This window comes from Liolophura sinensis, chromosome 1, assembly GCF_032854445.1.
Source record: "Liolophura sinensis isolate JHLJ2023 chromosome 1, CUHK_Ljap_v2, whole genome shotgun sequence".
Lineage (NCBI taxonomy): Eukaryota > Metazoa > Mollusca > Polyplacophora > Chitonida > Chitonidae > Liolophura > Liolophura sinensis.
In genome coordinates, this window is record NC_088295.1 from 88,505,268 (window position 1) to 88,523,770 (window position 18,503).

Below are 18,503 nucleotides of genomic sequence, written 5' to 3' on the forward strand. Positions count from 1 at the left end.
TGAAAACGATTTTCGGTTATATTGGTATGTACGTTCAATTGTGTAATTCATTCAATATTTACACATTATCTCCTTCACCAATATCGAGTGCGACAAGAAAATTAACTTACAATGAGTGCAGTAACTAAACCAATTCTTCTTCTCACAATTTACGTGATCTTTAATTCATTGTGTGTGTGTGTGTGTGGGTGCGTGTGTGGTGGTACGTGTGTATGTGTGTGATTGGGTTTCGTTGTGCCTTTTGTCTCTTGGCAATCGCGGTCGGAACGAAGGTGCCAGTGGTCCAGTCAGAATGGACGATAATGGTGACAGAGACATGGATTTTGTTATCAAAAACATTCGTCGAGGACAACAAGTCACGGTTGGCTACTACAACTCCAGGTAAAGTCAACTTTCGTTGATATATACTGATATAAAAGACGGGACTACCCATCTCTTGCTTCTTTTAAGGAAAAGGCAACAAAAGAGGTTATCATCATCCGACAAACCAATAAAATCTTGAACAGAATTGAACGCATTTAAATATTTAAATAGGCAAAGTGTTATTTACATATAATATTGATGATGTTTGGCTCCGATGACGTCACGTTCTTTTGTTCGTTCGTCACATGAGTAGTTCTAGACATCTCTTATTGCGCGTTACCTAATACACTTAGCAAGAAATTGTCAGTAAATCTCACGACAGAAACTCGACTAGAATTAAATTCCATTCAACAATAAGTAAACGTCTTTAGATACACTTTCTAAAGGTGAGTCTAATTCATTTTAATTTTTTCCTATTGATTTGTCCGTTCATTGAAATAGATTTTTGTTTTCTGATCGCCATAATTTCCGGATAATCTGGCACGGCTTTGTATACCATAAGCTTTTTTCTCTTGCCGTCTTGTAGTTCGGACCAGGTGGTATTTACTGACGGTGTAACTATAGTGTGGCCTGGTGGCGACACCAAGGTGCCGGCGGGGCTGCCGGAATGTGGCTGGAAGGACGAAAAATGTCAGGCAAACAACAGTAAGTCAGCCTCTGAGACAGCGTCTCATGCACAAAATACCAAACCATGCATCCAGGCCGATACAATTGTTCCTGTGCAGTTAACGCGCAGAGTGCACATGTACCCAATAGATGTCTTTTCCTTCCATTTTTGTTTGAGATCTGATGCGTGCATTTACCCATTCTCCTGTTATAACCCATAAACATCAAATAACAAAACGACGAAGTTTCATTTATGGAGTAAAAAATGCATTACACAGCTTTGACTCACATTTTGGCTTTTCGATATCAGAAAATCTTGTCCTTATTTTCGTATTAAGCTGAATATGCACTGATGTAATGTGATAAGTAATTGAGGGTCATTTGTGCGAGCATATTGATTTCCATATTTATAACGATTAGTTTGCTAATACCTTCACTTAGTTGTCTGATTTCTGTGATGCATGTCACACAACTGTTATTTATTCGCAGCTATTTCCATTGCAATTGGAGTCACCTTTGCCGCCATCTTTGTAGCCATATTCATATCAGCGTCTATTGCCTACCTGATCAAGTAAGTCTTAATTTCGCTGTGTTAAAAAGAGCAAGTCTCCGTAAAGCTTAATGTGTTTATGTCCACATTGGCTATTGGCATTTTATGATATTTAAAATCAACGCTAACGTCAGTCGTTACTGACAGTAATTTGATCAGACAATAATTGAAGTAATTGCCAGAAAAAAATTCTGTGCTGTTACATTAATGTAAATGCACTTTTGTTACTGGCATTGACTCAAAGAATTACATCCTTAATTACATCGGATGCTACATTCGTTGTTACGGCGACGCATGCGTTTAGAATGGCCATCTAGTTTGCGAATATACTGAGTCACCCTGATGAATAATAAAGTGTATTTTGCAGTGTGAAATGTGATTGTATATTAAATGTCATGACAACACATTATTTTGAGTAATTCTAGATCAGTGACGTCACATAAATTCCAACTAACATCAATGCAATTTTGTTTTTACCTAACTCTGCTTAAGCTTTGGCGCTAGGGGGCGTGTAATTTGCTAATTAAGCATTTACATGTATACATGTACAGTTAAAATAAACCCTAACTTAGGTGAACTGACAAGAGGTCGGTTACGTGTGGCTAACTATCACACTGTTGTCGCTGCATTACTGAGAACTGAAAATTATGTCGCATTTATTGATTTATTTATACTTACTTATTTGATTATTGTTTTACGCTGTTCTCAAGATGGTTTCGCTTAAATGACGGCCATCAGAGCAGGGAAAGCCTCAACACTTAGAAATAATACACACCTAAGCTTTGTACAGGAAACAGCCGAAACAGGAAGAGCTGGAAACGAATATATCACCTAGTGCTCAAGCACTGAACTGAGACAGCCTTTACCACTCGGCCAGCGAAGGCCCTGTTATGGAATATATCCATTCGTTTTATATATTTGATTGATGTGTAACGCCATACTCAAGAATGTTTCACTTATAGAACGTTAGTCAGGTTCATGAATGAATGAAATCGGAGTGCCTAGAGTAAACAACCAATCTTCGCTAGAGACCTGACAAACTTCACCTCCTTAACCCGCAGAACAAGCAAGGATTAGAGCACGCAACTTCACCAGTCGATGGCCTGATAATTGTATTGAGATGTCGCTTTATTATCCGAGCTAGGGAGGTTTTAGGTGCTATAATAGAGTAAAGTTTAAGCTCAAACAACTTGTCAGACAATAAAGGCTACCATTTAATCTTGTTCTCTTCTAATCGCATACTATTTCGCGTTATTTTGCATTTTAACTAGATTGCGTCATAATAAAGTTAACATTCAAACTATGAAAATTGGCTTTTTCCGCTACCAGCTGCATGTATAGCTGAGATACAGATATGGTGTAAATATTTTACAGTCCAGTAAAAGCGGAATTGTGTTAGAAATTTTGTGCATGTTGCTCACACTCTACAACGTGAATAGAACATAATGGCCGTCTGTTTAGTGATGGTCGATCACGATTATCTCGTAAAAAAATCTGCAATCTATCTGAATAAATTTATAATTAATCAAACTTATACAGGCTCTTTGATGTTACTTGCGTGTGTTGAATGCTTTAACGGGAAATCCATCAACGTTCGTTTGAACATACCTCTCATTTATGTTTCACCATCTTTTGTTGTCGTGATTGCACTGTAGGCAGGTAGAAAGGTCAGGGCCGCATTCTTTCAGGATAATTCCTGGGCAATTTGGATGAACTTGGAACGTCACTAATCTCATATAGTGTAAAGTGATATGCCATACTCCTTACAAAGCATGTGCCACCATCTACCCTCGCTTTACTGGACACTGCAACTACTAGACAAACTTGGTCTTTAAAACCTGTGTGACGCATGCGGGCTTGTTCAGGTTTAGCCGCATCACTCGTATCCTCGCGTGAATCTACTGAATCAGCATTCAGCAATAAAATTGTTTCAAGTGTTGATTAGAATCATGTTGTGCAAGCTTTAGATGGAGAGAATGCATGTGTATAAGGTATTATTAGAAACAAAGATCCAAACAGATTTTGTGCCTCCTGACATCACTTCCTGCCTCACCACTATAACCCCAGTTATTTCTGTACAAAACTTGCTAGTGGTGGCAGTGATGTAAAGCGAACCCAGGGAGTGGCGCATGCGCTGTAAGGAATAGATATTGATATCTGTTACTGAGCCCTAACCGCAAAATTCCGTGGCTCTCACGAGATTTCCGTGGCAGTAGAATAGGGTTTATTGCTAAAGATTTGGTCATGTGTTGTTACCAGAAGCAGACGACAGCAGCAGCAGATGCAGAGCATGACATGGCGAATTTCCAGCGAAGAACTCAAGATGGGTGCCAGAAAACCTATTAACTTCGGGAGCCGCATCAGCAAGGTAAACTCCCTTATCTGACCACTGTACACTTCACATGCGTTCGTTTCTGAAAAATTAGCCCTCCTAGACAGGTGCAAGACCTTACAGAAAATGACGTCTGCCATCTTGGTCAAGTAGGCCTACATACTAAAACCTAGCGATTCGTTTATAAACACAGTTTCGTTACACTTCATAATCATGCTCTGGCGCGTATCCATAAAGTCCGTGTTTAGTAGTTAATGAGATGTGTGAACGTGTGAAATGTTTACATTATTGTTGTGGATATTTTCAATAAACACCAACTGTGCTGTAAACATTATTTTGTGCAAGTGTAATAGGTAGTACTGCCGCTATCATCTGACAAACATGTAAAAGTGTTGACAATGTAAACAGAAAAAAACAGGCTTGGGCGTAACAGAAATGTGTTTATAAACGAAGCACTTGTTTTTAGTGTGTCTATACCAGATCCACGGGGAGTTTGCCGCTGTCATGTCATCAAGCAGCCTTACTGCGACTAGACGAGGTTACCACCATATCCAATTCAACTCGATCGTTGCTTTGAGTCGCAAGCTCTCGTGTATGCGAAATAACGGTGCGACTCATCTGTTATCGCGGCTAGTTGAACTCAGTACGCAGTTGAATCGCGTAATAAACTGCGCTCGGATACACCTAGCTTTAAGCTCGGCATCTTAGGGCGCGACTCGACTCTGCGGACTTGCTCCCAGTTTGACACGTAATGTAACGACGTGGCTGCTTTGCTTAACACTGCACTGATTGGGTTGCACTGCACTGATTGGGTAGTAATGTGCAGATTGGGTAACACTGCACTGATTGGGTAGTACTGTACAGATTGGGTAGTACTTCTCTTATTGGGTAGTACTGCACTGATTGGGTAGTATTGCACTGATTGGGTAGTTCTGCCACACATCCATTTTAGGCTGTTGATACACTAACATTTCCGCGATACTATTTTCCACCTTATTGAAATGTATCAGAATTTTGTCTGATTTTGCGCGTGTAACCTTAATCTCTCATGTATGCATAGGTTTTGGTATTTATTCGCTGATGGCACACCGTCAACGTTTACGTTGGTTTCAGTTTTAATTCACTTCTGTTTTAATACATTCTAAAACTCTAATCAGGGCATTTACCGATGTGTTCTCTGAGGTTTCACTGTTGTTTTAACTGTCACCTGTCTTTTAGTCAACCATAGACTCCACGGGGAAGTCGATGGTCTCCATGGGAACAGAGGGTTCCGATATATCCTTCCAGAACCAGCTGTTTACCTCAGTATCCATGTTCCGGGGGTCCATGGTAGCCATCAAACCCATACACAAGCTCTACGTTGCCGTCACTGACGCACTTATCCAGGAGATTAACGCTGTAAGTTTTACACCATGTAATGTCAACATGTCATCAGTATGCTCACATAACGGCATACGGATGGACGATCTGACTCATAACTGACGAGCATACATACTGACGTACGGATGAACGAGCTGACTCATGTCTGACGTGCTAACATACTGACGTACGGATGAACGAGCTGTCTCATAACTGACGTGCTAACATACACGTACGGATGAACGAGCTGACTCATAACTAACGTGCTAACATACTGACGTACGGATGAACGAGCTGTCTCATAACTGACGTGCTAACATACTGACGTACGGATAAACGAGTTGACTCATAACTAACGTGCTAACATACTGACATATGGATGGACGATCTGATTCATAACTGACGTGCTAGCATACTGACGTACGAATGAACGAGCTGACTCATAACTGACGTGCTAACATGTTGACGGGTGGACGAGATTACTGATTAAATGACGGGTTCACATACTGATGCACTGATGGACAAGTTAACTGATAAAATGACGTGCTCACATAAACCTACCGGCTTACGGATGTACTAGATGATGTATAATTGGCGTGATCACATTGGCCTACCGGCTTACGGATGGACGGGCGACTTATAACTAACGTGATAACATAGGTCTACTGGCTTACGGATGGACCAGGTGATTTGTAATTGGCGTGATCACATAGGCGTACTGGCTTACTGATGTATTAGGTGATTTATAACTGACGTCATCACATTGGCCTACCGGCTTACGGATGGACTAGGTGATTTATAACTTACGAGATCACATTGGCCTACTGGCTTACGCATGAACGAGCTGACTTATAATTGACGTAATCACATCGGCGCATGGTTTACAGATGAACAAAGTGACTTGTAACTGACGTGATCACATTGGTCTACTTGGTTACGGAAGGATGAGATGATTTATAATTGACGTGATCACATCAGCCTACTGGCTCACGGAAGGACGAGATGATTTATAGCTGACGTGATCACATAGCCGCACTGGCTCACGGATGGACGACACGATTTATAAGGGAGAAGATCACATTGGCGTACTGGCTAACGAATTGACCTGCAGACTCATAGCTGACGTGGTAAGTCAGCTTGCGTAAGGATGGACTGACGTAGTCACATACTGACGTCCGAATATGAGCAGGCTAATTAACTGACAGGACTCCATAGTGACGTCCGGATGAACGACATAACTTATAACTGACATGACCTCATCGTGACGTCCGAATGGACGACATGACTTATAACTGGCACTCTGAGGTTCACATTGACAAAATGACTGACAGACTTTGTTAACACACCGACACATGGAAGGACGGACGGGCTAACTGAAGAACGGACGGATGAATGAAGTCACCAAAGCTTTGTCGGACACACAGCTGATTCTACTATACACTGAGCCATGAACCTCTCACAAATGCGGTCAGTGGGATATCAAGCCCAGCCCATGCTGGCTTCCTCTCCTGCCGTACAAGGAAAGGTCTTGCAGCAAAATGGGGATGGTCGTGGATTTCTCCCGGGCTCTGTCCGTTTTCCTTCCACCATAATGCTGGCCGCCTTCGCATAAGTGAAATATTCTTGAGTACAGTGGAAAACAACAATCAAATAAAGAAATAAATAAACAAATCAATATACATTGTCACAGCCATAATTTTAAAAAAATAATATGGAATGAAGTTGTCCAATAAGCCCAAAACTGGTTTCAACAGATGTGTAACTATTCGTTCTTGTCGCTCTATTTTCTTGACAGATTCGAAGTTTACGTCACTTCAACGTGAATCAGTTGGTAGGGGCTTGCATAGAGCCTCAGAAGATCGTTATTGTGTCTCACTACTGTGGGAGAGGCAGTCTCTCCGATGTGCTGGAAAATGAGCGAATAAAACTTGACTGGATCTTCAAAATAGCCTTCGCCGCAGACATCGCACACGTAATGTTTTCCGCACTGCTTAACATTTTTCGTTTTGTCCAAGCAAAGAACTAAACCCGTAAGAGTAGGAATCACTTAAATAAAAACATACCACAAGAATGTGAGGAAGGATCTACTCATCTCCACAACATTAAGTCATACACGTTTGTTCTTTCCAGGAAACATCTTCTCTGTTGATGTATTTATGCCTGAGACAGCTTTTGGATATCGTGAAACTTCACATACTCTGTTCATTACATACTTTTGTTGTGCCATCTGCAATTCATTAGCAGATAGACAGTAAAACTAACTTGCAAAAAGTCTTCAGTACCGGAAGCAGAGATGGCTTTCTAAAGAACTTGTAATAATTCGCCTAATAGTCTGCCGTCGAATTTGTGCCTAAGAATTGTGGCATTAGTGCCATTAAATGATGGCCTCCGTGGCCGAGGTGATTAGCAAGCCAGCGCGGCGCAATAACTCCCACCAATGCGGTCGCTATGAGTTCAAATTCAGCTCATGTTTTCCCGCTCTGCACCATAATGCAGGCCGCTGTTGTATAACTGAAATATTCTTGAGTAAAGCGTAGAACATCAACCAGATAGATAAATAATAGAACAGTTTGTTTTGCTTTGTTTTGCTTTTCAGGGAATGGCTTTCATTCATGACTCACCCGTCGAATGTCATGGGCGGCTCAAATCCTCTAACGTTTTCATCGACAGTCATTGGACCTGTAAGATTGGAGATTTTGCCATGCCTAACTTTAGAGAAGGCGAAAAGCCCCCTAACAATGGAAAACACGCAGAGTTTTATCGTAAGTTGGCCCTCGTTTTCTAATTTTGAAAACATTCGAAGTTTGTCATCTAACTATCCTTGGCCGAGGTGGATAGCGAGCCGGCACGGTACAATGACTCCCACCAATACGGTGGCTGTGAGTTCGGGCGTGGGAAGGTCCGCAGCAACCAGCGGATCGTCGTGGTTTTCCCTCGGGCTCTGCCCGGTTTCTTCCCACCATAATGCTTGCCGCCATAATTGCTCGAGTACGGCGTGAAACACCAATCAAATAAATGACTAAATAAATAAATAAATGAATAACTATGATGATACCCAGAAACTGTTTTTCTAATTGATGCCTTTATGGAAATGGTCAAGTAGGTAAGAGTGTCTGTGATTTCTGTAAGGGAGTATATGAGAGAAACTTAAAACGCTTAAAACTGTGTGGTATGTGGTCTAGTTGGACCCTGTATTATAGACGAGGTTTAGTCTGGATGTCTAATCTGGCTTATTAACTAAACAAGGGACTAACTGCATCACTAGAAAGTTAAATTAATTTGTTTATTTTCTTTGGTTTCAAAATAAAAAAGAAACAATTTGGTGAATGTCTTTTGCGTATTTACTTTCCACAAGTCGGTTTCCACCCTTCATCCGTAGAGAAGTGTCTTTTTAACGGAAAGTCATTCCTTTTATTACCTACACGGAGACGCTCTTATTGTAGGCACCACCAGCCCCTCTAACACTCTTAAGGTTTAGTCATTATTATTGAAAAGAGAAGACAACAAATAACATAATCTTATTTTGCAAGAGGGGTAAAAGAGACCTAAAGCGTCAAAGGCATTTTTTTTTAAAAAGGTGTAACAGGGTTTCGGTGACGTAAGCAGAAACAGAGACGTCCTCGTGGTATAGTGATATCTTGCACTTGATTGGACGAAAATGCTAACATGGCGGGGCTTTCGATTGTCTCATTGTGCATGATTTTGCTACTTGTAACTGACATAATTCGGTAATGCAACATCACTTTATCGATGCCTATATACAGTTCGTCTCGTGTTGCCTTTTCATTCAAAGGATGGACATTGATATCTCTGGACGACAGTTTTAGACTGTATTTCCTAGGATCTGTTCAGATGCCACTGTGAACGTGTGTTTGGTTATTCCTGCAGAACAGTTGTAGCATAACATTACCCAAGTAGTAACTATAGTAAACATATGTTGAATACTTCCACAGAACTGTTGTGGAACATTATTACCCAAGTAGTAACCACTTGGAACGTGGCTTTTGCTTGCTTCCGTAGAACTGTTGTGGACAGCCCCGGAGCTTCTCAGGGATCGTGCTATCTGTGACAAAGGAACGAAGAAGGGGGACGTGTATTCTTTCTCCATAATAATGCAGGAGATCGTCATGAGAACTGGTCCATACGCCAACTCGTCCGCAGACCCACAAGGTTCGCTGATATGTATGCTAAGGAAAATCCCATACATCTTATGTAGAGAGTGGCGCATGGTACTGTATGCGGATATAACATGGAGGGAACCTGCATTATACTTCATAAGGCACACGTCGAAAAAGTTACGAAGTTTCATGGCAAGCAAGATTTTTACTAAACCGACAAATGCTTAGAAAGAAATTGTAATGTTTTTGTGCTCAAGTATCCTGCAGAAGCACAGGTGAGGATATGTCTAAATGTCAACACCATCAACATGTAAAGAGAAAATATTATTGTATTTCAGAAATTATAGAAAGGGTTAAGAAGGCGGAGCACCCTTGGTTCCGGCCCACAGTGCCGTCCACAGCCGCCGAAGAGAGTGTCCTTGATCTCATGAGAATCTGCTGGGAGGAAATCCCCGCTTTCCGTCCAAATTTTGTGACCATCCGAGATACACTGAAGAAATTGAACAATGGGCAGTACGTATTCCTTAATGTCCAATAGTGGTCTAATCCCAATTACATGTCTCAGGTAATCCCAGTTTTGTAACTGAGGAAGATATGGAGATTTGCAGGCTGTATGACCAAAACTAATTAACGTGGATGGTTTTAGGTCGTGTCTATCACATAACCCGTAGAGAAAGACCCTTTATTATATCGCTGTTACGTCATTTTGCTGAGAGCTATTTCCCTTTCAGTGTTGAAGACTGCTACTTGAAGACATCAAAGAAGACCGGCATAATTTTCACATGTACATATTTTCTTGTGTTCTGTGAACAGTAAGATCAACCTTGTTGACCAAATGGTACACATGATGGAGAAGTACGCGGACCATTTGGAGGAACTAGTGGAAGAGAGAACCACACAGCTAGCCGAGGAGCAGAAAAAGACAGAAGAACTCCTGTGTAGAATGCTGCCAAAGTAAGTCCTTATTACAGCTCAGTGATGAAATAGCTCGACGGGTCAGAAATCAGTATCTGGTAGTACAGTTTATACTTCATCCAGCATATGAAAAGTGTTCACAGCTGATTGACTGCCTGATGGGAGTTTGCCGTGTACAGAAGTCTCCTGAAGCAAATCTGATTGAATAACGAAGTAAGTGAATATGCCTCAACAACCTTCATTCCATCAGTTATATATTGTGGTGAGATCATGTTTAAACCAGAAATCGGCATTTGGGTTTGGATATTAAAGGGCAAGACAGTACCTGGCTATAACATATTTCAGTCGAAAGCAGGATACTCATACATTATCACACATTTATTTTAATGAGACTTCACCGAATAACATATAAAACAAAATGACAATAACGCACAAATGGCTGGTGTGAGTGGGAGGCCGCCTTCTTGACAATTTTATCCAATCAAACACGCTGCTATCAGATTGCGGGGCCTAAGCTGTGACGTAGCCTTTACCCATTCAGTCCATGAAGTGGCATATGATAACACAAAACTACAGCATAAGACATCATTTTGAGATCGTTTACAACGATTTAGTTACGTGTAGCCGAAGGGCCATTTCACACAGTGTTATAGGACAGGCCTGTATCATTTACCAACCACCACAGACGTAGAATCAGTTGATTTACAAGCCGTGTAATATTCAACGACGGTATCACAAATTATGATAGATAGGAGCATACATGTATATACCGTCTCGGCTCCTCAAATACATTGTTTGTCGTTTGGCGTTTAGTCAGCAGTTTCTAAATGACAAATATCAGAGTCCGTGCAAAATTCATAAGTGATGCCGAAGCTTTATTGGAATGAGAAGACGGCATCTCGCCGGAAAACGCTTAAAATTAATTAAAAATCTTATGACACATGTGTATAATTTTTTTCTCTGAAATTAGTACAGCTGAAGAATTTAAATTTTGCTCCGTTGTCTTTTGCATTGCTGTCATCTTAGAAGCCACCCTTACTAAACTGAAGCCTAAAATCCAGCGACAGTCGAATGACTAGATCAGCCTCAGTGGTTTTTAGATTTATTGAGCATGAATCTAGTTGTGCAATAGTCGTATTGTAATTTTGTAAGATTTAATTATGTTGAAAATCACCGTAATACGTAATATACCAGTACAATGATTTGAAGCATCTACTATCTTATGGTATAGTCTAAATTGGCTTCAAATACTCACTTACAGTGTCGCAAGCCACACTGTCAAATCACTCAGTCGGCTGTGTAAAGCTTTCGCAGAACGACAGTGAATTCTAGGCAATCAACAGAATATGTTGTATGAATTCATAAGCATTATACGAACACTTTCTGTGGGCATTGTCCCAATCTGAGTATTGATAGATTCATTGGAGGGTCTTGTCGAATATGCCAGAAGACTCTACACCCAGTCACAGTACGGTACAGTAGTGCCCAACTGACCAGTACACTGCGAACGAGATATTGTCGAACGAGAAATTTAAATTTGTTGATTGACCATCATTAGACACCGACCGGTCGGGGATCCCCTGCTCACGAACTGGACATTATAGCCATACGACTGTCTCGGTGATATAGCTTGTGATAGCTTTTTGGCAAAAATATTCACAACAAAGTTTATTTTTATTTTATTTTATTTATTTATTTATTTATTTACTATTATTATTTTTGTTATTATTATTTTTATTGCATTGTGCTTTAACGCTATGCTCAAGAATTTTTTCACATACGATCCTGTCCGGTCACTGCAAACGTGATCCCGCCAAACTATGTGCCTATGCTGGAAAACATAACAAACAGCCAGGTGCAAAGATGGGAAAGGTACAGTATTGACCACACATTGCTTTAATATAATATAATAATTCTGTTGTTTTATTTCAGAAAAATTACAGCAGACTTAAAGCTGGGCAAACATGTGCCTCCTGAGACGTTTGAATGTGTCACCATCTTCTTCAGTGATATTGTCGGATTTACTGCCTTAGCCCATGACAGCACACCCCTTGAGGTGAGAAAATGGACGAGACCAAACTGGAACTAAAGGCCAGAGATCCACATGCAGCAATAAGCGTGTCCATAAATATGGGCCTAATCATAGGGTTCCCAATTAGCCTGTAGAGCCGATATTTAGATACAGATCTCGCAGTTATAGACGCCGTGCTCACATTTAGATGTAGAGCTCAAAATTAAATAGAGAGCAGGCATTTAGACGCAAGACCTGCGAAGGATACCATTCAGAGGTCACAGTTATATAAAACCTCTTCAGAATGCTCCGTTTTTTGTACTGAAAGTTGAAATTTGGACACATTTATCTAAAGATAACATTGATCAAGTAGACACGGTATTAATTTCTAAAACCGAATAATAAGCTTTAAGATCGTATTTCAAATTTTGACTTAATTCAGACATGGCTTTGTGGAGTCGTCCTCTCACCTCGCAGTTGGATATGAGTTCACACTTAGATACAGAACATACAGATAAATACAGATTTCGAAATGAGATATAGACCATGCAATTAGGTATGGAACTCGCAGAAATATACAAAACTTGCAGACAACATCGCGCAAAATAAAATACAAAATCTGGTATTTATAATCAGAACTTGCAGTTAGACACAAGACTTGCAGTTAGATACATTGTTGTCAGTTAAAGACAGATCCCATTATTGATGAAAAGATCGTAGATACAGGGCTCATAGAGTTCTGTTGCAGGTTTTAGCTGGGCGCGGGACTCGCAGCTAGATACAGAGTTTATACAATTCTGTTGCAGGTTGTAGTTGGGTGCAGGACTCGCAGCTAGATACAGAGTTCACATATACATGTATATATACAAAACTTGCAGATACGTATTCCAAACGGGCCTCCGTGGCTCAGTTGGTTAGCGCGCTAGCGTAGCGTAATGACCCAGGAGCCTCTCACCAATGCGGTCGCTGTGAGTTCAAGTCCGGCTCATGCTGGCTTCCTCTCCGGCCGTACGTGGGAAGGTATGACTGCAACCTGCGGATGGTTGTGGGTTTAGCCCGGGCTCTCCCCGGTTTCCACCCACCATAATGCTGGCCGCCGTCGTATATGAGTGAAATATTCTTGAGTACGGCGTAAAACACCAATCAAATAATAAATAAATAAACGTATTCAAAACTTGCAGATATGTATACAAAACTTGCAGATATGTATATAAAACTTTAGCACACGATTCGCTGTTAGATACAGGTCTTGGGATGAGACTCAGACCTTAGTTAGATATGAAACTCGCAATTAGATACAGAGCTCGCAGTTAGATACAGAGCACGCTACAAAACACAAAAAAACAAACCGTTGACCAAATAAGGGAACTTTCAGGGCAGTTGTCAGCGTTGTAAGAATACATGGAGGTTGCAAAGATATAGGTTAAATAAACAGGTAGATTATTATCTATGCCTGCAAATGCGACGCACCATTTTTATGACTTTTTGCTATTGTTTTGTAGGTGGTAGATTTTCTCAACGACTTGTACACGTGTTTTGATACAGTAATAGACACGTATGACGTTTACAAGGTTTGTATTGCCCTAAGTACCAAATGAAAGGAACTTTTATGTGCCTTTTAAAGATACATTATGGAGTATAGGCCACTCATGCAGACGATGATTATACGAAGTGCATAGATTTACAGTTATGTTAAAGAAGACTTAAAACATATTTATATGTACACAGCATGTAATGTGGCATAACATATCAAATTTCAAAACAATTTTATCAGCTTTCTTTTTAGGGCGTAAAAACAGCTTCAAACTGCAATTTTCCTAAGGCTTATACGGTCAGACATGAAATTAAGTAGCCTACAGTGTTGAGGACAACAACTTTGTTGCGGGTAGAGCCCGAATTACAGGCGATAAGCTGGTCACGTCTTCCCAGTATGTTCAGCGATGACGTCACTTCTGAATATTTCCGACCATTTATGGAAACATGCATAAAATATAGAGGTTATTAAGAAATATGCCACAAAACAAATTTTTTCTCACTGTTTTTGGAGGGGGGAGGGGGCACTTTTCCTCATATTCCTGAAAACCATACTCTTTGTTTTAAAATACTTTTTCATGTATTCTTTAAGTGAAAATGCTAATAGTGTTCTGCTTCTGCGCTCTAGGATACACCATTCTACAACATTAGTGTAAATTTTGTACACTGTGTTGGTTACAGGTGGAAACGATAGGGGACGCGTACATGGTGGTCAGCGGCCTGCCTGTCAGGAACGGCATCAGACATGCCGGAGAGATCGCTACCATGGCACTGGATCTCCTCAGCTCGGTGGTTAATTTCAGAATACGACATAGGCCTGAAAAACAGTTACAGCTCCGGATCGGGGTTCACAGCGGTTAGAGGCTATATATACATTGTGTTGTAACAGTGAGTTGTAATATCCGTTAGCTCCTGTATACACTGTGTTTTGTAACACCGGAAAGCTCCTATATACCGCGTGTTGTGACAGCGGTAAGTTCCTACAACTGCGTGTTGTAATTTCCGTAAGCTCCTGTATACATGTGTTTTTTAACAGCGGAAAGCTCCTTTATGCCGTGTGTTGTGACAGCAGTAGGTTCCTGTACTGTATGTTGTATTATACGTAAGCTCGTGTATACACTGTTTTGTAACAGCGGGAGGCTCCTGTATACCGCGTGTTGTGACAGTGGTAAGTTCCTACACTGTGTGTTGTAATATCCTTAAGCTCCTGTATACCTTGTACACTGTGTTTTGTAACAGCGGAAAGCTCCTATATCCCGTGTGTTGTGACAGTGGTAATTTCCTGCGCTGCGTGTTGTAATATCCGTAAGCTCCTGTATACAGTGTGTTTTGTAACAGCGGAAAGCTCCTATATACCGTGTGTTGTGACAGTGGTAAGTTCCTGTACTGTATGTTGTAATATCCTTAAGCTCCTGTATACCTTGTACACTGTGTTTTGTAACAGCGGAAAGCTCCTATATCCCGTGTGTTGTGACAGTGGTAATTTCCTGCGCTGCGTGTTGTAATATCCGTAAGCTCCTGTATACAGTGTGTTTTGTAACAGCGGAAAGCTCCTATATACCGTGTGTTGTGACAGTGGTAAGTTCCTATACTGTGTGTTGTAATACCCGTAAGCTCCTGTACACACTGTGTGTTGTAACTGTGGTGATGAATGCACTTCGTTGTAACCATTTCTGTGCGCTGTAGCAGCAGTTAACTCCCATGATGTTGTAGGCCTATCGTGCGTTTACATCCGTTGTGACGGTCGTGCTGTGTATTAAATCATGACTCTGTAACCACTATGGAGAGCCCTTGTATTCTCATATCGCCCAATACTGTACGTTTTTCAATGAACGAGCACCTCAGGTTACTGGAAAACGCCTTTTGGAATTTAGTCCATGAAAATGGCACAATATATGCGAATGGAAAATGACGTCTAATTTCTCACCAATACTATCTCCACAGGACCCGCTGTAGCAGGCGTTGTGGGTTTAAAAATGCCACGGTACTGCTTGTTTGGTGACACGGTGAACTACGCCTCACGGATGGAGTCATCGGGCTTGGGTAAGGTTATCTGGGCTAAAGTCTGTATGCGAGTGGCCTACGTAAGCTTATCTGGGCTAAAGACTGTAAGACAGGTGCGTGTGGCCTACGTAAGCTTATTTGGGCTAAAGATTGTAAGACAGGTGCGTGTGGCCTACGTAAGCTTATTTGGGCTAAAGACTGTAAGACAGATGCGTGTGGCCTACGTAAGCTTATCTGGGCTAAAGACTGTAAGACAGATGAGTGTGGCCTACGTAAGCTTATCTGGGCTAAAGACTGTAAGACGGATGAGTGTGGCCTACGTAAGCTTATCTGGGCTAAAGACTGTAAGATGGAGGCGTGTGGCCTATGTAAACTTATCTGGGATGAAGACTGTAAGACGGATGTGTGTGGCCTACGTAATATTATAGCTTTAAGTTCTCAAATTAATCAAGGCTGTCAGATTTCGTAATGTCTCATGGAATTACATACCAAGGGACAGTGTTGCAACAAGATCGATTTGCCATCAGACCTGACACATTACCATTACCATTGCGATGTAACGGTTTGCCATCAGGCCTGACACATTACCATTACCATTGTGGTTTAACGGTTTGCCGTCAGACTGACACATTACCATTACCAGTGTGATGTAAGGTTTTGCCATCATGCCTGGCACATTACCAATACCATTGTGGTGTATTGCTTTGCCATCAGGTCTGACACATTACCATTACCATTGTAGTGTGACGCTTTGACATTAGACCTGACGCATTACCATTACCAGTGTGATATAATGCTTTTCTTTGCCAGCCCTGAGAATTCACGTCAGCCCAGAGTGTCAGGAACTGTTAGTGCAGCTCGGAAGCTTTCATCTTACCGCCAGGGGTGATATTGCCATGAAGGTGAGGCACTAATAATAGTAAGTGAAGCTAGTAAGCTATAGCTAGTAAATAGTCACACATAAGAGGATAAAATATATAGATCAACCACTAACATTTCCGTTAAACATCGAAATAGCCTATTCAGAAATAAATATTCCATGTGTTATGCTTACATGTATGTTGATGTCTAGGTACCATAACACGCTTCTTCTGTATACCTGTAAATATATCGTATCCATACAAGACAACCACTCAACCACACTTAAATTTCTCTCCATCAGTGCCTTTTGAAATGGTTTCATGCAGTCTTTAAAGTAACGAAATTCACTGGACATTTACATCCAAAATATTTATGCGGGGAAAAGAGAAACAATTGTATATAAATTTAGAGAGAATAAGAGCAACATTGTTCTTAAGTTGAAAAAAAAATCTCGAAAATGAAAATCTGAAAAATATCTAGAACAAGGTATTTAGGTATTTTTAACAGGGAGAAATATTTTCTGACGTCGGGAGGTCCTTTCCAAATAAAAGCACCAAATTTGGATGAATGAGAAATATTTTACTCGGCGAACAACATAGTTTGCCCCATTCTTTAATAATAAAAAATATTATCTTTATGTTGAATTAATACAACAAATTTAACAGAACAATCTGCTGCAATACTAGTCGCTGAATACATTCTAGTATCACACCGACAACAGAATTTCTGTTAAAATTAACAGATTTATTTTTTCAGTGTATACATTTCATTATGATGAATTTCCACAGAAATGCCACTAAACATTGCTCGCATAAGGCAAACAATTTCAAAACGATACAATCGTTTATGAAAAAAAAACTAAGACCATTACTGGTTTGCTGATTGTAGGGTAAAGGTGTGATCCAGACGTACTTCCTACATGGTAAAGAAGGCTTCCACAAACCATTACCAGACCTCGCCAAAGCGGCCAGTCTAGAAGAGCACCACTTCAAATGACACGTCCATCATGAAAACAGAATCATTATTTAACTATGCTCAGCCCTTCGCCCGCGGGAGTAAGTGGGTGAGGATGGTCTGGTAACTACAGGTAGCAGAGAGTTTATTTTTGGGTACCAGAAAAATTTGGTTTGTATTCGGATGTACACACAACAACGATATGTGTCAAGCAATATTACTAAGACTAGGTGGGTCACAGGTATATAAAGGCCTACCGGTCAATAAAGACATCCATAACATTCACAAGACAGAAAAAAACATTCTTACGGCTGATGTAGCCGTGATGACCATGTAATCGACAAGAACAATGTCAGTCTCACTGATGATTTCTAGTTCACTGATGACGACACACGCATAGGCGATGTAACCATCACAGATGAAGGATTCAGTAATGCCTATTGGTCAGTTAAGCACACCCAATTATAATGTCGCGTTCACTGCATAGTGATGTCATGCTCCGTTATGATGTCACCTTTACCACTGATGATGTCCCACGCATGGGCGATGTACCCGTCACAGGTGAAGCCACCAACAATGCAAATGTCAAAAATTATGTCATCCTCTAATTTGATGTCACGATCTCTTCATAACGTAACAAGCACAGAGCCGACCATCATAGGTAATGCCATCAACAATACTGTGGTCAATGATGTCACGTTTAACCATGCACTGATGATGTCACACACACGGAGGATGTAGCCATCACATGTGAAGCCACTAACAATGCCAAGGTCAACACGACGTAACGTTTATTGCATAATGATGTCACGAGCATGGGAGATTTAACCATCATAAGGGATGCCACCAATGATGCTACGATCAATTATGATGTCAATTTCACTACATAATGATGAC

The 18,503-nt window shown here is 40.8% G+C and overlaps 1 protein-coding gene across 1 annotated transcript; it reads left to right on the top strand.

The window, feature by feature from the left end:
* The first annotated feature begins 292 nt into the window (after positions 1–292).
* Positions 293–17,648, top strand: LOC135465293 (atrial natriuretic peptide receptor 2-like). Its single transcript, XM_064742596.1, has 16 exons — positions 293–381; positions 890–1,008; positions 1,459–1,540; positions 3,779–3,887; positions 5,070–5,249; positions 7,006–7,182; positions 7,807–7,972; positions 9,231–9,380; positions 9,667–9,841; positions 10,142–10,282; positions 12,176–12,299; positions 13,757–13,825; positions 14,469–14,643; positions 15,732–15,830; positions 16,602–16,693; positions 17,541–17,648. Exons 1-16 carry the CDS (start codon positions 293–295, stop codon positions 17,646–17,648), a joined length of 2,055 nt encoding a protein of 684 aa, XP_064598666.1.
* Positions 17,649–18,503: the final 855 nt, after the last annotated feature.

Bases quoted from the DNA above. Each gene is read 5' to 3' on its own strand.
- LOC135465293 (XM_064742596.1), top strand. From the start codon at position 293: ATGGACGATAATGGTGACAGAGACATGGATTTTGTTATCAAAAACATT. The intron at 7,183-7,806 runs GTAATGTTTTCC...TTTGCTTTTCAG, and splicing joins TCGCCGCAGACATCGCACAC to GGAATGGCTTTCATTCATGA. The intron at 9,842-10,141 runs GTACGTATTCCT...TTCTGTGAACAG, and splicing joins AAGAAATTGAACAATGGGCA to TAAGATCAACCTTGTTGACC.